Raw genomic sequence first — 24,091 nt, forward strand, 5'->3', positions numbered from 1 at the left:
TTCCTACGTCATTTCAAATCAAATCAAATCTTTACTTTCCATCAGGTGCTACAGATGGAGGGGCTACGGAAAGAAAAAGCTGCCACTTGGCGGCTTGACGAGTCCGCAGACCCATATACAACGCAGCGTCTAGACAGCACCAGACCATAAACAAGCGATAAACAAATCAAGACACTTGATCAAAGCAAAATAAAAGAGAAAAGTAGTTTTTGACGAGTAGTTTCTTCCGAAACGCTCCAAAGTGATTAGATAAGTGCTGAAAAGGGGCGCAACACCGTGCATTAGCGGTTCTAAGCATTCGCATTCTTCTAAACTAATAGAAAGTAAATCGGGCAAAAAAACGAAGCACGCCATTGTCAGTCTACAGTACACCCAAAAAGCATTTCACTTCCTTCGGGAGTTATCTTGTCCCGTAACAGTGTGGCCGGCAATCGTGCGTGACGCAATTCCTTCATCTAACGCTCTGCGTGACGCAATTCCTTCATCTAACGCTTTGCGTGACGCAATTCCTTCATCTAACGCTTTGCGCTCGCAAGTTGTTTATCAAAAGCAATACATGTCGCGCTGATATGCGCACGCCTTTCAGGACCCGGAAGTACCTGGAAGTGCGGCGATGAAAGTACCAGCGTTATAGAAACGAGGCGCACGTAAGATAAATACGATTATGTTTGAGGGACAAGATAAGCCGCAAAATGTAGAAATTGTCTTAGAGCTTACAGTGACAACAACAGAAACATTGTGTGGGTCTCTTGTGCATTCTTCTGGACACGTTGGAGCAAATCTGAGGTTACCTTATGATTCCATTGTGATTTTGTAGTTATTACGTGCCCGATTTATGACACCCACTGCGCGTATACACCGACTGCGGGGATACGCACGCAGGTGTCAAGTAGACGTTGTTGCACAATGTTTGATTTTTTTTTCTAAGCGTTTGGCGATAGCGATCCCAGACCTCGAACGACGTTTCCAATGGGCTGAAGAGCCCATGACAAGCACTACAGCTGTCAGTGTAAAATCCTCGTCTGTGCTTTAAACTTGCTTTCCGACTCCTATTTCAGTTGCTTACCAGGTTATTCGATTGACCTGCCGCATTGTGTACGTGAGGGACAAAATGTTGCGGTCCACGGTATAAACACCCGTTTTCGCAAAAGAAAAGTGAGAGAAGAAAAAGATATTTTATGTTAATATTCAGGACGTGAATGCGGATCTGACGTAACTCTGCCACATTTATAATAATAGAGTTTGTGAAATGCGGTGATTAGAATCGAATAAATGCGGTAAGACAACGTTTAGAAGCGCTAGGAACTGCGCTTATGCGGTTATAACGTCGAAGGTGGTTGCAGCAGCGTTTTTACACAAGCGAACGCAGCAACAGGAATGCAAAGGGATTAGCAAACGTCCCTATTAACATATGTGAAGGTGCGCTGTGGCAGAACAATAACAGCTTACGCTGACTTGGCAGCACAATATATGGCACTTTCACACGAAACCACACTCAGAGCCATGGTCGTCGTTGATATGTACAGTTGCAAAGTTTGATTTGTAAATAAAAGGGTATTCTACAAAACTTCAAAGTCTATTTGTCACAATCGGGTGCATCGAGCCGAAGGGAGCTCTGCATCTTCAACACGTAAAGAAGGAGACAAAGGAATTACACGCGATCTAAGATGCTACTTTTGTCTTACGTCATGGTCTATGTCAAATGCACTAATTACAGCCTTGAATTGTCTCGAAAGAAAAAAGAGAAACGTTTGCTCATATTTCGTCACCGTATCAGCGAACAATAAACTCGAAATCACAACTTGCAGCGGACGAATAGAAAACGAATAGACAGAGGAAAACAACCAACAAGCCGACATATATACAGTAAGATATACTTTAATACCAAAATTGGGAACTACCGTGTACGCAACAAAGGAGATCGACAAACCTCCAAATTTGATTATCGTACCAGCATATGTTTTATTTCGTTGGCGATACGTCATGCAACCGACAGCAGCCTGCGCAATACTCTGGATGGTTACGAAGGAATCGAGTTGCGCGGTGTGCTAATTAACTACGGTGTTACATAGTGATTTGCACCGACCCGCTGTCGGCACGGGAGCTATTTGTGTTCTTCTAATGCAGTTTAACTTGCCTCTGCTGGCGCCTTGAGCTTGTGTAGGTTGGTGACGTACTCCTTTGCAAAATATTTGCATTGGATTGCGGGCAAGCTTCACGTGAGAAGGTCTGATTGTCCCACAACTAACTTCATTTCGAGAGTTATCGTACACTGCTCAGGAGTTCCTTCACTCTGCTTTTGCCCGAACGGTGTGAACGCACTCCATTGGCCGGGTGATACACTCCCAAAACAGTTGCACCCTTGGGAGTGTATGTTTGTCCTGCAAGAATAACCGTCATCTGCCTTGCTTGCGTTTCCTTTCTTGAAAACGCTGCTCTCGCTACTTTCCTGTTGAGAATGCCATGTCACGCTGATAACGCGCATGCCGTTCGTGACGTGGAAGTAATTGGGCCGCAGCGTTAAAGAAAGGAAATGCGGACAATAAAGATGACGATTATAGTTGTGGGACAAGATACGCCCTAAAGGGTGCAAACTTATTCAAGAGTGTGCGAGAACTCAAGAAAAGTGAGTTAAACATGCACTTTTAAAAATATTTCCATCCTTTGGGGCTTACCTTGTCCCACAACAATATCCGTCATGTGCCTTGCCTGCGTTTTTTTCTTTTTGTAAGCTGTGCTTCAAAGAACGCTGATGCCTCGGTCAAAAGTACGCCTCATCCGACACCTCCTCCTCTGCTCCCTAGGCCTGGCGCAATTCAATCTAAATCTGACAAGGTCATGGCGGAGAAAAATACAACGTGGTCCGTACTACTAAAGCAACAGGCAAAGCCAGAAGAACAACGGAAGTCACAACCGAAGCCGCAGCCGATGCCACAGCCGGAGCCGGAACCACGTCAAGTGATACGGCTGCGCACGGCTGTAGAGTTCACAGCGCAGGTTCCTGACAAATTGCCCGAAGAAGACTGGCAAGTGGTTACGATGCTCCGGCCTCTGACAAATACTTTTCGAATGCTCATGAATAACCTGCACACTCCGTCAGCGCGAAGTCCAATGCAAGTGCTGGGGGGGGGGATGCTCTCAATTCACTACCTGCAACGCTTGAGTAAGCATCATGGCTCACCCGCATCATTCTATTCGCACTGAAGTAAAAAGGCTGGGGTTTAACTTAACAATATACTGCCACGCACTGCAACGTACTGCTGACGCCCATCGGCTCCTTGGTCTTCACTGGTGACTTCAGCGTACATCACCAGCTATGGGAAAGCACCAAGATTAGTTTCAGACAGCAGAATGACGGCAGCCTAACGTATCGGCGGAGCACTTGCTTGGACTTGACTGATTTCCAGGTGCTTTGCTGCGTGCACACACAGTGTTACCTCTATCCCTCTTTCCTCTTTCTGTTCCCCTTTTCCTTCCCCCAGTGTAGGGTAGCAAACCGGACACTCGTCTGGTTGACCTCCCTGCCTTTCCTCTCTTTGCTCTCTCTCTCTCTCTGCGCTCACTACTTTCCTGTCAAGAATGCAAGGTCACGTTGATAACGCGCATGCCATTCGTAACCTGTAAGTACCGGGCGCCCTGCGCGCAGCATTAAAGAACGGACAGGCACGCAAGATAAATGATGATTAGCGTTGCAGGACAAGATAAGCACCCCAAAGAGGGAAAACTTTTCTTAGAGTGTGGGAGTTAAAAGTGAGCTAAATGTTTACTATACGAAAACAGTGGAGTGCTGACAACTCCTTCATGTGTGAGTCTCTTAACTGACTCAATTTTGAGAGAATTATCTACATGCCAAAGGAGTCCACATACCCTGCCTTTGCCCAATCAGTGTGAATGCACTACATGGGGGGGGATACGAGAACTGTAAAAAAGGGAGTTAAATATGACACAACCGATCACTCTCGCGTGAAGGAGTCATCGGCACTTGGCCTTTGAGTATAGATCCCAAGAGGAACGTGATAAAGCTGACAAACGGTGTAAATGTACTCCCAACGTTGATGTGGCCCAGTGTTCAGCCGACTACTATCTGGTCCAGACTTGCTAACAAACAAACGGGGCAGCGATCACTGTTGGTTAACTCTGAATGAAGTATTCGGTTCTCGTACTCAGGTGTTCGGGGAGGCTACGAGAACTGTAAAAAAGGGAGTTAAATATGAGACAACCGATCGCTCTCTGAAGGAGGAGTAATCGGCACTCCCTTTGGCCTTTGAGTATAGATCCCAAGAGGATCGTGATAAAGCTGACAAACGGTGTAAATGTACTCCCAACGTTGATGTGGCCCAGTGTTCAGCCGACTACTATCTGGCCCAAACTTGCTAACAAATAAATGGGGCAGCGATCACTGTTGGTTAACTCTGAATTAAGTATTATGTGGTCGTACTCCGGTGTGCAGGATGAATCCCGTAAGTATTCCGAAACGACGTATATTTTTTCCGGCATTAACCGGTAAACTATTTTCTATGTTAACAGTATCGATTGTGCGATATGTTATAAAACATGTAATCACTTGTACATGATGTACCCAGCGTTAGAATACCCGTTGCAAGATAGTCTCGTGGAATTTATTGTGCACTGTGGTCTTTAAGGCCCGCACGCCGCATTTGCAAGGGTGTCCATGATCTTTGTCACACGATATGACAACATGAAAGTCAAGAAAGTCTTGGCGAGTCCTGTCTCACTGTACACTTGGAATACACTGATATGTAAAAGCATCACTGTCAAAGTATCCTGGGGACTGAAACTGTGCCGTTTGGGTCTGGAAGCGCAAAGTGTTGGCTGCAGATTGTTTCTCGTGCATTATCACCACGTTGTTGATTTGATTTTGGCTATTTGTCAATGGAGTGGTTCTATCTGTAGGATCGTAGGCTTTCGCGTGTCAGTACCAATAGATGGGCAAACTTCGATGCTGCTTAGCTGTAGTGAACATTGCGGACCCGGTGGGCCACGTACAGGACTTGGCGAAATGCACTTGTAAAAACACAGATACACTCGATTCATCACTTCTTTGTAGAGTAGCGTGTACGCCAATGTTTCTGCGCCCGCAAACCTCTCTGCTTTTAAATAAAAATTCCTTTCCTCTCTCTCTTTCTTGAAAGCTCGCAAACCGACCCAGAAGCGAAGTGCTTCTTTTCTTCCACTGCAATGGCATGCGCTTGCGTTCCCTTCATGACGTCATCAATCAAGTCTGTTATGCGTAGACTACTGCTACGGTCGCAAGTGAACACATCGATAGGAAACATGTGAAACAGAAACGTGCGGCTCAAGACCAGAATAACTCCGAAACTAGTTTGACATGAAAATATAGTCCGGACATTATGTAAAGTTCGCGCAGGCTCACGTGGACATGACGTAAACGATACCCCGTGCTCCAAAATTGAGGGTAATGCGATACATAGGGCGAAAAAAAAATTTCCTTACCCAGCTCCCAACGAGTGGTTTTAAAACTTATGAAAAGAAGTTACTCTGTGAGTGACGACTTCCTGTTTCAAATCATTTCGTTGGATCGAGCCAGAGATTCAGGAACCATTAGGCACGAACTAGACGGTATGTTTTTTAGCAAATAGACAAAGGTGGCTGGTTGTTAATTTTCGTGCTACGTTTAAAGTACACGTAAAAAGGGCCATGTATCGCTTTGAACTTTTGAATATTCTGCGAGTGGCCCAATACTGGCGATAAGGGAATCTACGAAAATAAGATAAAATAATAACATAGACATAGCATAGAAGTAGGGCCGAAGACAAATGTGCGTCTCACACTTTTGCGAACCACGGGCGGCATTCAAGTGCTCGCCTATGTTCTTTTCGCACTGTTATGAGCGCAAAGATTGTGTGCATACACGAAGTCGCAATCTTGCCTCGCGTTGATGGCGGCTGTTCTTGTCAAACCGGAAGTCATCGTCTGGTGTTTGGCTTCTTCCTTCCGTCGCAGTTCCTCGTCTGTGACGGCCGAGGTTGAGACACAGGCAGTTTCTTTCTTTTCAGGGGAAAGCCCCTGTACCGAAGGCTGCTACTGACAAGAGAGCTTGCCAATAGGCTTAAACGGAGGCGGGCATTCAAACCTTGCCGTTCACGCGATCGTATCCGGAATGGCCGTGTATCTCACTGAAGGCGGGTCCCTGAGCAAGAGCGCCTCTTTAGGGAAATGCACGCAGTGTCGAATGCACCAGACGACGCCGACGATGGTGAATATGGTGATTGACGTACCAAAGAAAATGATCGATCCGAAGATGCCCGAATTCCGCTGGTGCCACTTGGACTGGTCGGAATCAACCACGGAGTAGGTGGCATCTGCACCAGCAATCGCCTTGGTCGTAAGGGAGCCAGCGGTTGTCGTCGTCGTGGAAGGCGACGTGGTGTCGGACATCAAGGTCACCGCCGTTGGCTTCACAGATGTTGTTGTCATGACGTCGCGTGTTACGGCGGCTGGTGACGTCACTACAACTGGCGGCGTCGCTGCGTCTGTCCTTCCGCTCGAAGTGGTGTAGTGAGGCGTCACGGACGAGATTTCAGTTGACGTCGCCACTTGAGAAACAGCGGACGTCGTGTTGGCTTGGGAAGTAGCGGCCGTTGTGGTAGCTTGGCCGCCAGCGAGCTCGGTACGCGTCAGGCAGTACGTGTAGGGCATAGAATCGCACGCTGAGTCGGCAAACACGAGGCACGGTGCATCGTCGCTCTTTCGAGACCAGGCGAGCACGGGCCGGCCGTGTGCCGGCGAGACGTGTTCTTTCTTCAGCGTGGTCCAGGTCTGCGCCGTTACGTTGAACCTCCACAGCTCACAGTCGGCTCCGAGCTCCCTCCACAGCCAGAGGTCTTCGCCTCCAGTCCAGGAATAGGATTTGGCTAGAGAGTCCGGGTAATCGAGGTTGCCTTGGCTCCACTGGGAGGCGACTATCCAGTTCTTGTAGACGGTTAGTCCTGAGGCCTTCCAGAGGATGGTGGTACTGTTCAGGAGGGCAGTGCCGTTATGGTACTTGTCCGTGATGACGTACACTTGGTCCTGGTGGTACCAGGTGTGTGTGTGCGACTTCCTGGCGGGCAGCACCGGAAGCCTCGTGGACTCGGTGACGTTGATGTGGCCGTCACCGAGGAACCTGGTGAGGGAGCCGGTCTTGAGGTTGAGCATTTGGATCTCGTCTGGAGTGCACCAGATGGCGGCCGGTGCCTGCGTCAGAAATGAGGGGTTCTCAACTAGAAAAATGATTACGAGTGCTACCTGATGATTACGAGTGCAAGCAGTGCTACCTGTGTTATGACTCGGCTCGCGTGCGTTAGTTGAAACGCTTGACGCAGTGCCAACTCGAAGCACCATTGGCAGGCCTTGCAGACACACTAACCATCGCTAAAGCGAATAACATATTCTCGCGCTTGGTGCACCCTGTCATCATCTGGTTAACTTCTCTATAGCAGTACGTAGTGCCCACGACCCTGTTTCTGTGGACACAATGGTGTGAACATGTTTAGACCTTTGCCGGCGTACCAAGTGCCACACTTCTCGTATTGCTGTTCAATTTTTAAAATTTAATCTGTTTCACAGGTGCACGTTGTTCCATTTGTGCAGTTAGGTTTAGCGTAATCCTACGACACTAGTTTGAACATGATCTTAGATGCATTACACTTTACAGAACATTGGAATACCAGTGAAGCCTGGGGCAAAACTAGCGTTGTTAGCGCCATCTTGCGACTTTTTATTAAACCACAAGGCTTATAACAAGCGTTTTAGCATTGCTTAATTGTTTTCATCGAGGACGAAGAGAAGACTATCTACTATCAAGTACGAATGTTGTTGCCGACGCCTTGGCGCTTTCAGATGTGTAGAACATGAGTATTACAATTATAGCTTTGTGTGCTTTTTTTATGTCAAGCGACAGAAGGGATGATCATCTGTGATGGTGCACGTCTCTCTCTCTCTCCCTCCTTTGTTATGGTACTTGGTAAACTGTAATACGTTTGCATACCGGGCTCCAACTCCGTTGTTGCGTTAGACGTTCTTGTATCGTCAAGCAGTTTAGGCATTTAAGCCTAGGCGCTATTGACTCAAGACTGGTAAGGTGTACCCTGAAATATTTACCAGCACCATCCAGCAGAACTAGTACGATGTGCTGTGAAGGTCTATTTTAGCGCAGTGTTTTTCATGCTGCCATGGCCTTACCAACGCTACCCGTTGCTTATATGTAAATATGCCCGTATTGCATATTCGACGGAGGCTGTCGGTACGCTGATATTGTAAGCGGAGAAAATTGAGATTTCGTACTGGAATAGCCGCGCTTTGTTTTGCTACCAAACCTGTCGAAACTGACCTTTCCCTGGCCGACTATTCGGGCTAGAGAACAATTTCGAACACCTGAATACCTGAGTGTCGGCCGCAAACGCGTAGATGCTGGCGCCGATCGGATACCGACAGCCCGATGAGCTGTAGCAACCCACTGTCACGTCACCGCCTTGCAAAGGGACACCACGTTGCAGCATGACACGTCGCCGATCGCTACATTTGTAGCCCACAACGTCACAAAGGCGATTCATGGTGCTCGCGACAAGAAAGCTCGGGACCGACACTGACCGCGCAGATCGCGTCAACGTGAAAAATGTTGTAACGCAAGCAGACGACACTTGCTGTGTGCCATAAGTGCTTGACTGTAGTGATAAATTGTCATTGTGTATTCTCTTGATGTTACTTTTCGTTTAGAAATAAATTAACCAACATTCCAACCATGACGAACGACAACTGTTCATCATAAAGCTGGAAAAATTATCGACGACGCAACGTGGGTAGCCAATCGGATAGCTCCTCCAACTCACGTCAATTGGGCTAACTGCGTCGATTGTGAAAGGGCGGCTGAAAACTCAGGGGAGTGGCGTCGCTGCGATTGGCAGCGATGCGTATTTTGTGAAACCTCGTAACAAATTACACGCCTACGCGGAGCGCTGAAATGCGTCACTTATTGATCAGGAGGGCCTAACCTAACGATTCAGCACGTTTGTACAAAATGGTCAAAAACTGTTTCAAGGTACCTTTAAGCAGCGGCTGATGAGCAAGATCGCGTACGTAATCGCCACCGTAACAAGATAGACCTCGACTTGCTGTCGTTAGTCTTTTCAGTCATAGTTTTATGCGGAAAGCTTTCAGGTGGACTTATTTTTTTTTTTTTTGGCAACGCAGATCACAACCTACGGAACTCCACTTTGGTGTCACGGTGCTTCACTGCACACAGCCGCTACTTCCTTCCTATTTTCTTCTTTCTTTTCCCCCTTTCCCTCACCCCCAGTGTAGGGTAGCGAACTGGACGTTCGTCTGGTTGACCTCCCTGCCTTTCCTCTCCTTGCTATATATATCTCTCTCTCTATTTTTAAAATTTCGAATCGTGTTCTTAGCATCCCTATACTAATAACGTTCTAAAACTGGTACAGCGCAATATAGAAAGGAAGAAACTGCCTCGGCTTGTTTCTTCCTTTCTGTGTTGCGCTGTACCAGTTTTAGAATGCAATACCAACTAGCCCGATGCTCAACCCTATAGTGATATACTAATAATGCTTACTGGCGTGCCGCCACGCGCCTGACCCAACGTGACGTTCCTCCAGGCCGATGCGCGGTGAGTGTGCAAGAAAGCGTGTGCACCGTCGTACAGAACCACGTGGCGGTCGCTGGCGCACACCACCCGCCAGGCGTCGCCGCTGAGCTTCTGGGGCAGCGGCGAGTCCCTCCAGACGGCGCCCCCTCTGCTGCCGCCGCCGCCGCCGCCACCTCTGTTGCTGACCGGCGGAGAGGGAGACAGCGTCCAGATCTTGGTGGCGCTGAGGGCGTAGAGGGAGCCGTCCTGGGACCGGTGACCCGAGAACGGGAGCAGGCGACATGACGTCGGGGACGGGGTGGGTTCTGGCATCCTGACCCTCTCTGCAAACGCAAGGAGAGAGGGGGGAGGACAGAGCGGAGGAATGTTAACGAATGAGGTGTAACGGAGCCAAACACGCGGCCGTGACGACAAAGACAGCTTTACGGTTTCAACTTGCCCGTATTACCATGTGTTACCATGTAGGGATTGTCGGGTTACCACGGATATCTGGACGGCAGTTGCAACGCTAGTGGTGACATCTTGTGGCACCTTATGCAACTAGCTACAACGCGTTAGAACTGTCTTACCGCAGCACCGGCTTTTCTCGAGGGTTTGCCGCACTTCCGGACGCAACGGAACGCCTGACATGGCTGCATTCGACCCATTTCATGCCAAGCGGTTAGCCGTTTCTAACCTGTCTTTTCCCATTCACGGGAAGTGAATCGTGTTGTAGACTCTTGCTACGCTGTATCTCACGTTGCCTCCAATCTTTGGGCATTATCTCGGTGGTATTCTTGAGGTTCTCTATATCGAGGGATGAAGGCCTAGCCCACGATCGCACTGTATAGTGTTCTGTAGAATTCTAGTGAACTATAATGGCACATAACAGCTCGCGAGGTCACTGCATCGGAAGGGTGGCGCCAACTGCCAGTCCTACGGCAAGAAAAAAAGAAAAGGAAAGGCGAAACACCCGTGGCGCAGTGACAGATCTCTTCACTGTTCCGTCGCAGAGAAATCGCAATCATTCGAGCTGAAATTCACTTGCCATTGTTTTGGATCAGCGTTACTTCATGCATCATAGGCCAGCATACATGCTCCCCTCGTTCGCCCGTCAACGCCCTGATGTATTAAATTGGTTTTATAAATATTCGATCAATAATTTCACATCCTTCATGCGTGAGCATCTCGTCCCTAAATTGTACGCTGCAGTGACGCGTGCGACAACCCAACAAGCCTCCGTGAAGAGCGACGGCGGCATCGACGGCAAAGAGTTCAAGCTCTAGGCTTCATTGCCAAAAAAAAGTAATAATAATAAGAGAAGGTGTACGGCCGATATTCCAACAGGACCTTCTAACGGATCAAGGAGCGCTTAGAGCGTGATTGTGGCTCAAACTATGGAGAACAGCGACCATGCGTTAATGTGCATTTCAAGGCCATGTAGTTGCAAACATATTTGTGACTACTTTCGTTGTTCTTGTGGAACTCAGAGGCCTCAGCTTCTGCGGTAACTTACTTTGATTCAGAAATGAAGTAGCCGTAATTTTTTTTCATTTTTTTTGTTACATGGGTGCTCTCGTCGTTGGCTAAGCGTTACACGATTATGCCGTTCAGTACGTTTCACATCAGCAGCTCAGTAAAATATCATTGGCCACTTCAGTAGTGCGTACACCTGTGTGTTTTCTCTGGTTAAACATTGTGCTTCATGGTAGAACCACCAATTATGCTAGTCACGTCTACGTCTCCAATGCTAAAACCTGTCCCGATACCGGAACATCGGAGGAGCATAAGGCACGGGCAAGCTGGCGTCATATCTTGATGCTGACACCAGCTAGAGGACACAGAACTATTACTACAATTAAACCGAGCATGTTCAAGTTGAACAAAATTTGTTGCACTAAGAGAGAAAGCAGGTTTCTACCGATTGTAGAATGCACAATTTTCCGCTTAGGACCTAATTTTTTTTACAAATGTTGCAGAAAATCGACAAGTAAAAAGAAAGCGCACATTTTACAAATCAGCAACTCTGCACCAAAGCACGCTATCGCGTTATTTTCGGCAAACTGCATATGCCAGAGCATTGAAAGGGGACAAATGCGATAGATGGGTTTGCAGCTTACGTGGTATCATTACAGTATTTACGACGGTATTGAAAAAAAACATACTGACAAATAATTGGTATACTATACTGGGTGTTTACTACATCCATTTTGTCCTCTTTGCATATTTTATTAGAGGCTTTGATACAACTGCGATACCATTTTGTATTGCTGATTTACAATGTTGTGAATTGCATGCTTCTATGTTTTATCACTTTTGAGATATTTAGCAATCCTTGTAGAATGAAGAATTATAGTTTAAATAAAATGTCCGCTTCGTAAATTTGGTACATTTTTAATCTTTGTTTTAAGTAGAGTTCTCGGAAATGGAACTGAGATCTGAGATAATAATGTCTCTGTTCCTATACATTTAAGCACAAACTCATGAGGTATATATAATGCGTCGTCTTTATAAAAAATAATAATAAATAATATTTAAGGAAACTTAATTAGTGAAATGTGTTTTCAATATAATTGCAGTGAGTAATTATAGCGTTAATTGAAATAACTACTGTAACTGCGAAGCTTTGACGAGTAAAAAAAGTTATCTTTTTGCCTTGAATCTGCTATCTTTAACAATTTACGGCACTCGTTGAAGATGCAAGCGATGCATGACACACTCACTACCCTTGATGATATTCGAAAAATATATATTTTTTAATCCACGCCGCTGCCCGCGAGCACGTCAGCCGGGCTCCCCTCTCCCTACGCGCTCTCCGACCCGCGACAGAAGAGGCGGAGGCACCAACTATTCGGCCATATTGCAACATTACCGACTCGAGCGTCGAGTGTACCCTCCACCGCACCCTAAAGTCGACAGAGAAGAAAGCCTGATCCTTAGACGCCTGCAGCGTAATAGGTACACTCACGGAACGATGATGCATCGCCCCTACCCGACGCTCCACGGCTACTTCTGCCCACTCTGCAACGCACCCGACACTCTGGCACACTTGCTCCTGGAATGCCCATGCATTCCAGGAGCAAGTGTGCATTCCAGGAGCACGTGTTTCTGGTTGCAGCGAAATGCAACCAGAAATGCACGCAAAACGAACAATAGAAGCAAACGACCTACTCGAAACGTGGAAGGAGGCCAAGCTAACCCTCGGGGACCTGGAAGGCAAGCCACAACTCGTTGCCAGGGCCAAGAGGGCAGTCGAAGCCAGAGGGTTCCTGGACTAAGGAGCCTTCCCACCGGAGTGTGATACCCGGCCTCGCTCGGGACACTGTTTCGTATAATAAACGTTGCTTTCTCTTTCTCTCAAGCGGAACGCGACCATAAGCTTTTTTACTAAACTTGCTTTAGAGGAGAAACTGGCGCTCTGATCGTTCAGCTGTGAGGGTGCTATTCTATAATATATCGACAAATTCAGCCGTATTGTCGAATTCGCCATCTTGGGAAGTCTGATTGGTTCAGAATTTAACGACATGGCGGAATTCTACGAGTGATGTGTCGTACGCGAAATCTTCTAATCTTTGTGATTGTGGCGTCTGGCGTGCTCATTACATTTGCTTATTACGCTTAAATTGCATTTAAAAAAATTTCCGAGCTATCAGATTTTTCTCAACTTTCTAAGGAGATGTGTCTCTGCGCACACGAATGATCATCGCGAATTCTCGTTCTATTGATAAGGCGATATATCGCTGATAAACAAAAGAAGTCAATTGGCAAAGTCGCAAAGTCGTTTGAAGCCAGGAGGACGAAGTTTATGCAAATCCGTGCACTACTCATTGTTCCCACGCTGGCCAAACAGCTTCGCCTTGCAGCTGCTGCGGGCACCAGTGCCCGATTTCCCTAACTATCGCAGTAAGCGCTATGGGCGCAACCGCTCATTTGCAAAATCGTTCAGTAGAAAGCAGTGCACGGGTAGACAACTGGCCCGGTTTGACTATGCTGCCTGCGTTTGGCACGAGGCACTCTGCCGAGGCAGTCGGGGTGTAAAGGGGGAGAACTTGCCGCGGAAAAAACGTCGAGGCGCTTAAACCGGCTCCATCAGCCACGCGTCCGGTCATCGCACAGCCGGTGGCAACGGCTTGCGCTGTGCCGGCTTTCCCCAGTGCTTCCCTAGCCATTCTCCCTACATCCCTCTTCCTTTCCCCAGTCGTTCCAACGTCTCCGCCTTTTTCCCTGTCTTTCTCCGCGACTCTCCTCTTCACCCACCGTTCTCCCTCCAAACCCTCTTCCTTTCCCCGTTCGTTCCAACGTCTCCGCCTTTTCCCTAACCTTCTCCGCGACTCTCCTCCTTACCTGCCGTTCTCCCTCCATCCCTCTTCCTTTCCCCAGTCGTTTCAGTGTCTCCGCCTTTTTTCCCTATCCTTCTCCGCGACTCTTCTCTTCTTCTCCTTCCAGGCTCCCAACCCTCAATCTTTTCACCCTTTCTCGAGCCGAGAGCGAACGTGACGACAGGCGGGTTCAGCGACTATGACAGCTCCGTGGGTCTCAGGCACCGGAAACACTCGCATTTAATGCGCAGGGGAAAGGAAGAAACGGTTTCTCGCAAGCTCGCCTGCGCTCGGGCACAGTAACGCGGGCTCGATTAGAGCATGTCGTGGAAACTCTACCTCGCGCTTCTGCGCCCGTAAAAGGACGGCACCTAGCTACCAGTATATGAATGCTGGGAAACGCTTACATCGGGATTTGACGCTATAGGATTGGTCCGGAAATGACAGCCCCGGCGCCATCGACAGTGGCGGGGTTCGAATACTCGCCGTAGACGGCTAAGTAGGTAGCTAAGGGGACAGCGACCATCTTTGGTGTCGTTCCAATTCTGGCGAAGCCAGCAAAAGAGACGGCTTCACGAAGACAGCATCGAAGTAAAGAAACATGCAGGATGCTTTGCTGTCCAATGAAAGTGGTGGCCGAGTAGAAAGCTTGGAAACCTGACAGGAAAGTTGTTTGCTCTTAGAAAAAAACGAAAAAAAAAACGAAAAGAAAGAAATATTTATGCTTTCTTATGCGTCTAAGTATTCAAAGTATAGATTTGAATTGCATAATTACTTTTTGGCTGATTCAGCAAATGCTTTCTCTAAAACTAGTTGTAATCTCTCGAGACAAAACAATTATTGCGAGGTTTATAGAAGGGTAACATAATATTCCTGACTATTAATTAACGCTAATATTTGATACTAATGCTGCAACTGAAAGGCTCCACTCAAAGCTACCACACACACACACACAAAAAGGGAACAGAAAAAAAATCCCAGGGGACACACCAGAACCGTGAATCTCAAGTATGGTGTTGAGCAACGCCCTGCCCTGTTCTTGCAACACGACGAACGAAATTCCGCGTCGCGCGGCTTTCCTCTTCGCTGCACTGCAGGCGGATACTGCGGTAAAGCAACCTTAACGCTCATCATCCGCTTCTCTCGATTCCCGCGGGATCTCGTTTCGCCACGTACGCATGGTGTCTGGTGGTTTAGGTGTACGTGGCGTCACTTCGGAGCATGTACTTATCTCACACATCCGGCGCTTACGACACGTATACCGCCCTGCTTCTTCTCAGGTGCCTTTTCTACCTAATTGTTGCAGTCTTACGGATGCCTTCTTCACTTTCGCGCGCTTTTGTAGGCTTTGCCGCCTCGTACGTTAGGGATACGAGTTCGTAGTGCATTTAATGTCCTTTGTGTTGCCTGTTTTTTAGTTGACAACGTTTTTTATTGTTTGTTATGTTGCTGACGAGAGCCTGTGTCGGGTGCCCGTCTCTAGTGAAATGACATTTAGCCATAACGCAATCGGCTCTCCCCTACGAAGTGTACCAGCGGAGAGTTTCGAGCCGCACAGGTTGGAGCAATGTAACATATAATTTATGTAACACGCACTCCCGTTTTACTCCGTTATGTAATCCTTATGACAACGCTAAAGCGACTTCTCTTACTGCGCATATTCTCGATAAGGGAATGGAGAGCCGCATATGAACGAAATGTGCAGTCGAACCTCGCTGTACCGAAGTCGCATCTGGCAAAGCAATAGCTTCGTTAAGTTCGATATTAATTGTAAACATATATGCGTTGCACTGTAAAGTGTTGAGACAATTTTTGTTTACTTCATTATATCCGATATTTCATTACGTCCGTGTTCGTTATATCGAAGTTGGACTTGCACAGAAACTTTCGATGCTGAAAGGCGCGTCTCGCGCTGAGCGATAACGTTGTAGTAGAGATTAGCCGGTCGAAAACGTTCACCGAAAACAGACAGTTTATGCGCGTGTCAATTATAGGCACGCGTCATGCAATTACGTCGCAAAATATGACGTAATTGTTACGCGGAAGGCGTCGCTGATTGTGAACCTATATTTACCGCCGAACAAGCGGAGTGACACGTTTCTGCGACCAGCGGCCGCAGCGCAACCGCTTGCGTTCGCGACCAAAACATAGTTCGCCGCGTAATACAGGCACAAAGGTGCGCGATCAATGCGTAATTCGACCTAACCTTTCGCGCACAAGTTGCAGATGTGATACGCGACGTAGTTATTCCGTGGAAAGCGTCGCAGCTGAAAAGCAACTTCACTGCGAAACGCGCGGAGTGATACTTCAGTGACCGAACTACTTGCGTAGCTTGCGGAGCGCTACGGGGTATGAAAAGAGCACGGCGATCGAACGCAATGTCACGTGTTTCATTGCGACCACAAACAGGCCAGAATACAAACACCCCCCCCCCCCCCCCGAAAGTCATCATAGAAAATATGTTGGCTTTCTTTATGGCTTCTATAACATTATACCTTGAGTTGCAACAGAATACCGTGCCTGAGTTTGACAAGGGCGCACACGCAGGCGCCTTACAAGTCATTAATGAGAATCTGTTGTCTTTATGATGAATTTTTGATTCCTCCCATAGACATTGCGACGAGACGCAGCAGGATGTTGCGCATAATTTTTTACGAGGGGCACGCACAACCTTAAAAAAGTCTTTATAGGAAGCTCATTAGTCTTTCTGTTTTGTTTCTGGTTCTTCTTATAGACATTATGTTGAGACGCTATTGAACAGAATTTCATGCATTATTTCTCTAAGCAATGCGCGTGCACCCACACACACACAAAAGGAGTAAGAGCAGAAATATATTCCTTTATAAGTAAGAAAAGAGTAGAATGGAAATAGGGCAACTGAAAAACCCACGGGCTTTGTTCCTGCGTAACCTCCTGGTAGACGCAAGAACTGTCACGTGGCCGAAACTAGAAAAGGTGGGGAATGAGCGAGATCACAGAGCAAGACAAAAATTGAGAAGTGCGAGAACACGAAAGACATTATAAAGAAAAAATTAAGAAAGAAAAAACAATTACATAACCGCGACAGAAAAGCACCAGAAAACAACGTCACCGCAATACCAAACTCGAAAAACTTCACGTCACCGCACACTTCGAAGACGGTCGGCTCACTGCTGCCGTTATGCGCCGGAATATGCGGTACACGCACCGGCCGGTGCCTGCTTTCTTCGACCGTACCCACTCTCCTCCCGCTTTTATCCTGTACTCGTGTGTGTGTGTGTGTGTGTTTGTCGCAGGTTGTTCGCGCTGTGGAGCAGCAAAAGAGCCCGACAGTGAATGGGGGCCACTGTGGCAGTGCGTATGTGTGTCTGCACGTGTGTAGCCGCCGTGGCTCGGGCGTGACCCCGACGCCTCTCGTTCGGGGCTTCCAACCAGAGCGTTGCTCGGCGTCGGGCATAAGCGTGCGCGTGTCCTCGTCGCACCCGGACGAGCTTTTGTTCCCGTCCGGTTGTTTGGGGCACGCGGGGCTTCTCGTGTTTGGCGACCGGAGCAGCGGTTTTGACGCAGGTCCGTGGCTCGGGCGACGCCGGTCTCGGGAGTGATGAAGCATGTCGTCGTCTTCGTTTTGTGGGGCTGCCGACTCTCCTGCGCGGTCCCTCGGCCTTTCTTTCTGTCGGTGTATTTCTTTCTCTCGTTCCTTCCTTTGTATATATATGTAGTCCCGCGTGTTTCCTTGCTTCTTGTTTGTTTCTCGTTTCGTTCCTTCATTCATTCTTTCTTAGTTCTATTCTTTTTCATCTTTACTTTCCTTGCAACTTAGCACCTTTCGTTCTTTCTCTCTCTCCCTCAGCTCTCTTTCTCCTTTCTTTGTAATTTAGCACTTTTTAGCTGCTTTGTAGGTTTCCTACCTTCTTTGTAACATACTATAAGAGATTTCCCTATAGTTTTTCACTCTGGGACCTCTTTCTGAATAAGTATTCAACTTCAACTTTCTTTCGTTTCCTTTCGTTTAACCGCCGAGGTGGCGTAGTGGCCTTGGTGTGGCGCTGCTAAGCCCGAAGGCGCGGGTTCGAATCCGGATCGCGGCGGCCTGCATTTCGATGGGGGCGAAACGCAACGAAACTCCCTCGTACCGCGCACTGGGTGCACATTAAAGAGCCCCAGGCGGTCAAAGTTAATCCGGGGTCCCCCCCTATGGCGTACCTAGTAATCAGATCGCGGTTTTGCCACGTAAAACCCCGGAATTTAATTAAAGTTTCTCTGCCTTTCGTTCCTACCATCTTTCCCTCCTTCCCCTGCTTGGCGTCGTCGCGGTGACTCTGTCGCCACGGCGTTCTACAGCCAAGCACGAGGTCGCGGATTCGACTCCCGACCCCGGCGTCCGCACTTCAGCTGCGCGAGAACGATGACCTACATTGCTAAAAACGGTTTAATTGGTTGCACTTCAGAACTGGCTTATTTCATATTGCCTATGGCTACATACATACATACATACATACATACATACATACATACATACATACATACATACATACATACATACATACATACATACATACATACATACATACATACATACATACATACATACATACATACATACATACATACATACATACATACATACATACATACATACATACATACATACATACATACATACATACATACATACATACATACATACATACATACATACATACATACATACATACATACATACATACATACATACATACATACATACATACATACATACATACATACATACATACATACATACATACATACATACATACATACATACATACATACATACATACATACATACATACCAGCAGTGCGTTATGCAAGGGAGCCCCTTTTGAGCACAGGGAAACTACGCCCTTGTTCAGTACATCTGTGACTCCGTGCAGTTGACCTTTGCAACGAGAGCACGCTGAGCGTTGCCGTGATGCCGTGTTTTTGACAAATAGAGGGGGCAAATAGCAGGCACAAATACAGGGGCCGTAATTTCAACTGACCAACTGTACTTATGTGCGTGTCTGATGAAGTTGAAGTTTATTCATATGCAAAACATAGGTACATAAATGTAATATACAGACGAGGGTCCCAAAGTATCAATAGTGAAAACGGGAAGCCAGTTGGCCCAAAAGCGCCACTTTGTTGATGCCAGACTGACCGCGAATCGTAAAACGTAACACTGTGCCTAGTAGCTTATTTTAATGCTTTTGCATCACATCCGAGTCGTCCCTCTCAATGTACCGGTAGTTCCAGAACACCGCAACGCCACCGATTATCCAGCATTCGCGTCACGTCTTGCACAACAGTCTCAACAGATAACAACGTGAAACACTTTCATGTCTCGAGGGTTATAACGGCGTGTTTCGTGAGAGGAATGACATCTTCGCATTTGTTGAGAGGGACCTGGGGCTTCGGTGTCGGGAACGTGACGATAGTTGGGTGCAGGCGTACGCCCGAAAATGACGGGCACGTGCCCGGACTGCCCGCATTCGCCGGAGTCCGCAGAGTCTTCAGCAGCCGATGCCGTGCTGCTCATGCAGGAACGGAATTTCCACGTATAAGACTTGGCCACAGTCACGAATAGCAGTTCTCCGGCAGTGGAGATAAGGTACACATAATTACTCGAGGCATTAGCATGCGGCGTTAAGAAATAGGACAGAAATACAAAATCAATCAATCAATCAATCAATCAATCAATCAATCAATCAATCGATTTCCCGATTGAGCTATAAATCGTTCGTTTGATTAATTCACCTACAAATGAATGAATAAAAAAATTTGCTTACCACTGATTAGATGAATAGATTGCTCAAACATCTACTGAACGAAGTATTCAAGCTGTTCATCCGGTGGCCAGCCCTTCATTCCAGGTCGCTGAGGTGCGGTCAAGTCATGCTTGTTACGTCCGGTTAAGCAGGCCAAAGTGGTCAGCACAGCGACTTCGTATTTCATTTTGCTTTCTTTGCCTTCTTTTACTAATATACCCTCTGGGTCTAAGGCGTTATGCAGGGGAGTGGTTAAATGTAGTTCAATATATACTATACAATATTGGCTAGTACAATTCTGTAACAACGATATATACAAAACTAAATTCCTCAGCATACAATGTTAGAACACTATGTCTAAAAAAAGTGCTGCAGTATTTTAGAGAAGACGAAATTATCAATGTTCACAACTAAACGCTTCGATAGCAGCTCATTTAATAAGACTTTTCTAGCCGCAGACAACGTACAGAAGGGGTGCTCGAGAGAGACAACAGCTGCCAAGGCTTGTGAATGATGAGGTCGCTAAGCCGATGCTTAAATTTTTACATTACGAGTACCTGCTTTTATTTAAACACGTATCTATGTCACAGAGCCCCCGAGCTGCTCTAAAGAAAAAAATAAAGCAGTGGGGAACGGGGCTACTGTTTTGTCGTCATCTTGCGTTTTCTCTAACCGCGCAGCATCGCCTTCCGATTATCACTTTTAATCTGACTCTCAGCAAAGGGATTATTCTTATCTTTCAAGTATTTCTTCATCGGTGACACCCGCGATCGCTGAAGCTTGAACCAGAACCAGACGGTTCGTCAGGGAACTCCTGGTCTTTCCGCATACCACTCCGACGGTGGAGGGGAAAAAAATAACGAAAAAAAATCTTTAATTACGTCCTCGATCCAGAATGATTGTCTTCGGCGGTCGCCAGTTGTTCCTCGCATTGTCCTCCGGTAATTGAAAAGGATCCGACGCCAGACAGGGGCAGCGTCGCGGAAGCGGGCATGTTTATCCAGGTCGCCACGCGATCAACCGTGTATGTGCATTACACTATGCGATCGGGTGTTCCTTCAAGCGAATGATAGCAGCGCACCTAATGAACGTCTTCGTCCTCCCACTCTCGCCGACTCCTAAAGCCTGCCTCCCCTCCCCATTTCCCCCTCGCCGCCCCCTACTCCCCAGAAACTCGTGAGAACAGAGACCCACTGCTAACGCGGTTGATAAGGTTAGCGCTACAAAACGGGGCTTAGGGTGCGGTATTATATGCGACGATCAATTCCCATTACACGTGCAAACCCTCAGTGAGTAAGTGCGATAGGAAACTAATGATATAGCAGTAGGAGTAGCACTAGTGAGTTGTGGCAGCAGCTGTACTAGTACAGCTTAGCAGTAGTAAATTAGCAGTATTAGTACTGGTAGTATTGTCATCATAATAATCAGCCTAATTTGTGTCCACTGCAGGACTCTCCCTGCAATCTGCAATTACCCATGTGCTGCGCCATCTGATACGAACCTAGCGCCTGCGAATTTCCTAATTTCACCACCTCACCTAGTCTTCTGCGGTCCTTGACTGTGCTTCCATTCTCTTGGCACCCGTTCTGTAACCGCAATGGTCCACCTGTTATCTAATCTACGTATTACATGGCCTACCCAGCTCCACTTCTTTCTCTTAATGCCAATTAGAATATTGGTTATCCCCATTTGCTCTCTGATCCACACCATTCTCTTCCTGTCTCCTAACGTTACGCCTAACATTCTTCGTTCCATCGCTCTTTGCGCGGTCCTTATTAACTTGTTCTCGAGCTTCCTTGTCAATCTCCAAATTCCTGCCCCATATGTTAGCACCGGTGGAATGCATTGATTGTATACCTTGCTTTTTGAATGATAGTGGTAAGCTTCCAGTCAGGATCTGACAATGTCTTCCGTATGCACTCCAACCCATTTTTATTGTGTAAATCTCCTTCTCATGATCAGGGCCCCCTTTGAGTAATTGACCAAGATAAACGCACTCCTTGACCGACTGTAGAAGTTGACTGGCGATCCTGAACTCTTGTTCCCTTGCCATCTTTATTATTTTTATCTTGCACATATGTTAATCTTTAACCCGATCCTTACACTTTCTCTGTTACGGCCCTCAATCATTTGTTGTAATTAGTCCCCAGTGTTGCTGAAAAGGACAATGTCATCTGCAAAGCGAAGGTTGTTGAGATGTTCGCCGTTGATCCTCACTCCTAAGCCTTCCCAGTTTAGTAGCTTGAATACTTCTTCCAAGCATGCAGTGAATAGCATTGGAGAAATTGTGCCTCCTTGCCTGACTGCTTTATTTATAGGTATATTTCTACTTGTAGAGAGGTAAGGTAGCTGTGGAATCTCTGCAGACATTTTCGAAGATATTTACGTAAGCCTCCTGTACTCATTGATTGCGTAATGCCTCTATGACTGCTGGTATGTCTACTGAATCAAATGCCTTGTCGTAATCTATGAAAGCCACACAGAGAAGCTGGTTGAACCCTGCAGATATCTCGATTACCTGATTGATGACATGGATGTGATCCGTTGTAGAGTATCTCTTCCTGAAGCAAGCCTGTTCTCTTTTTCGACTGAAGTCCAGTGTTGTCCTTAATCTATTGCAAATCATCTTGGTGAATATTTTATACAATACTGGAAGTAAGATAAGGGGCCTATAATTTTTCAATTATTTAATGTCTCCCTTTTTGTGGATTAGTATAATGTTGAAATTCTTCCAGTTTCCCGGAATCCTTGAAGTCGTGAGACATTTCGTACAAAGAGCCGCAAGCTTTTCAAGCATATTTCCTCCGTTTTTGATTAAATCGACTGTTATTCCATCTTCCGCCGTTTTTCCCCGTTTCATGTCTTGCAAGGCCCTTCTAACTTCATCACTAGTTATAGAAGGAGCCTCTGTAACCGTAGCTGCTCTGGGTACTGTACAGGTGAGTATAGAATCCTTCCGGTGCTTTTACTATATCTTCGAAATTGCTGATGATGTTAACCTGATTATCTTTCAATGCATACATCTTGGCTTGTCCTACGCCGAGTTTTCTTCTCACCGATTTCTTGATGCGTCCATTTTTTTATCGCTTCCTCGGTATTTGTCATGTTATAATTTCGACAGCCCTTACTTTCGCATTGTTGGTCAGTTTTGACAGTTCTGCGAATTCTATCTGATCTCTTGAGTTGGACATCTTCATTTTTGTGTCGTTTCTTTATTATGTCCTTCGTTACTTGTGAGAGCTTACCACTGATTCCCTTGGTGCGTTGCCTCCAATTTCAATTGCTTCTTCTGAAGCCAGCCTAGTTACGGTTTCATTCATCACCTCTATGTCATCTTCATCTCTCTGTGGTAAGGGTGCATATTTGCCTGCAAGTACCAGCCTAAGTTGGTCTGCTTTTATCCTAACCACGTCTAGGCTGGCCTGTTTCGTCTTGAACAATTTTACTCGTTTTCTCTTCCTATTTAGGTGAATCCTAGACCTCACTAACTTATGATCATTGCACTTTACCCTACCTTAGACTTCTACATCCTGCACTATGCTATAACACTATAAATACTGCTTAGAAGCAGTGGTTTTAGTGTTAGTAATAGTAGCGGAAGCGTTTTGTTGCCGCGTTCAAGACGTGTTTTAGTACCTCTTTACATATTAGATAGACAGTTAGTAGCACAAGTGGACTAATTATTTGCCAGAAATGTACATTTCCTTTCCTTGTGCGTTAAACAAGAATACGAGTCACTGCCCAGCGTTTCGTAGAGAACCGCTAAATAACCGATCGGATCCATTTCACCTACCATCGTCCTAGGTTAGCTCATGGAACAACTTAGCCTTGTGGAGAAGCCGGCGACATACCGTACTTTATTTATTAAAATGAAAATAAAATAAGCAGTTCTATTCATCCTATAATGATGACGGCCACTTCCGAAAATATTAACAATAATAAAACAAATACTGTAAGATGGAAAAAAATTACGTCATAGGTTAAAAAAAAATTAAAGGAGTCCCAGAATACACACAGATATGTAGAGATAAAAGTCGACGACAAGTTGCACTACACTGATTGCCTACACAAACACGTATACAGGTTTCCAAGCACGTACATGAGGCTGTGATACAGTCTGAGATGAGCAGGTGCGCAGGTAAGGAAGGTACACATAATAAAATAATGCACACACAGCGATACGACCACCAAATTCGCGTTCCATCCCACAAGACGAAAAAAAAAAAGAAAGAAGAGTGTGACGCAAACAATATACAAGCGCTCGATTATAAGTACAAATAATGGATGCCAGTTGTGGCTACGTTTTTGCTCCATCTAGTGCGGCAACAAGCGCACGTTAAACGTGTCCGTGTCTTCGAAGAAATATTCGAGTGCATTCAGTGCTGTTCACTGGGCTGTTGTTC

General features: G+C 46.6%; 1 protein-coding gene across 1 annotated transcript in view; it reads right to left on the bottom strand.

Moving 5' to 3' along the window:
* Nucleotides 1-3,545: 3,545 nt before the first annotated feature.
* LOC142564217 (uncharacterized) overlaps nucleotides 3,546-24,091 on the bottom strand; it is a 66,583-nt gene continuing 46,037 nt past the window's right edge. Inside the window, exons 2-3 of the mRNA XM_075675135.1 lie at nucleotides 9,590-9,945; nucleotides 3,546-7,218 (exon numbers count right to left, since the gene is read on the bottom strand). Coding sequence (XP_075531250.1) covers nucleotides 6,124-7,218; nucleotides 9,590-9,945 — 1,451 coding nt within the window. The 3' untranslated portion in view covers nucleotides 3,546-6,123. The remainder of the gene's footprint in view (nucleotides 7,219-9,589; nucleotides 9,946-24,091) is intronic.

The sequence above is a fragment of the Dermacentor variabilis genome, chromosome 11 (genome assembly GCF_050947875.1).
Source record: "Dermacentor variabilis isolate Ectoservices chromosome 11, ASM5094787v1, whole genome shotgun sequence".
NCBI classification, from domain to species: domain Eukaryota; kingdom Metazoa; phylum Arthropoda; class Arachnida; order Ixodida; family Ixodidae; genus Dermacentor; species Dermacentor variabilis.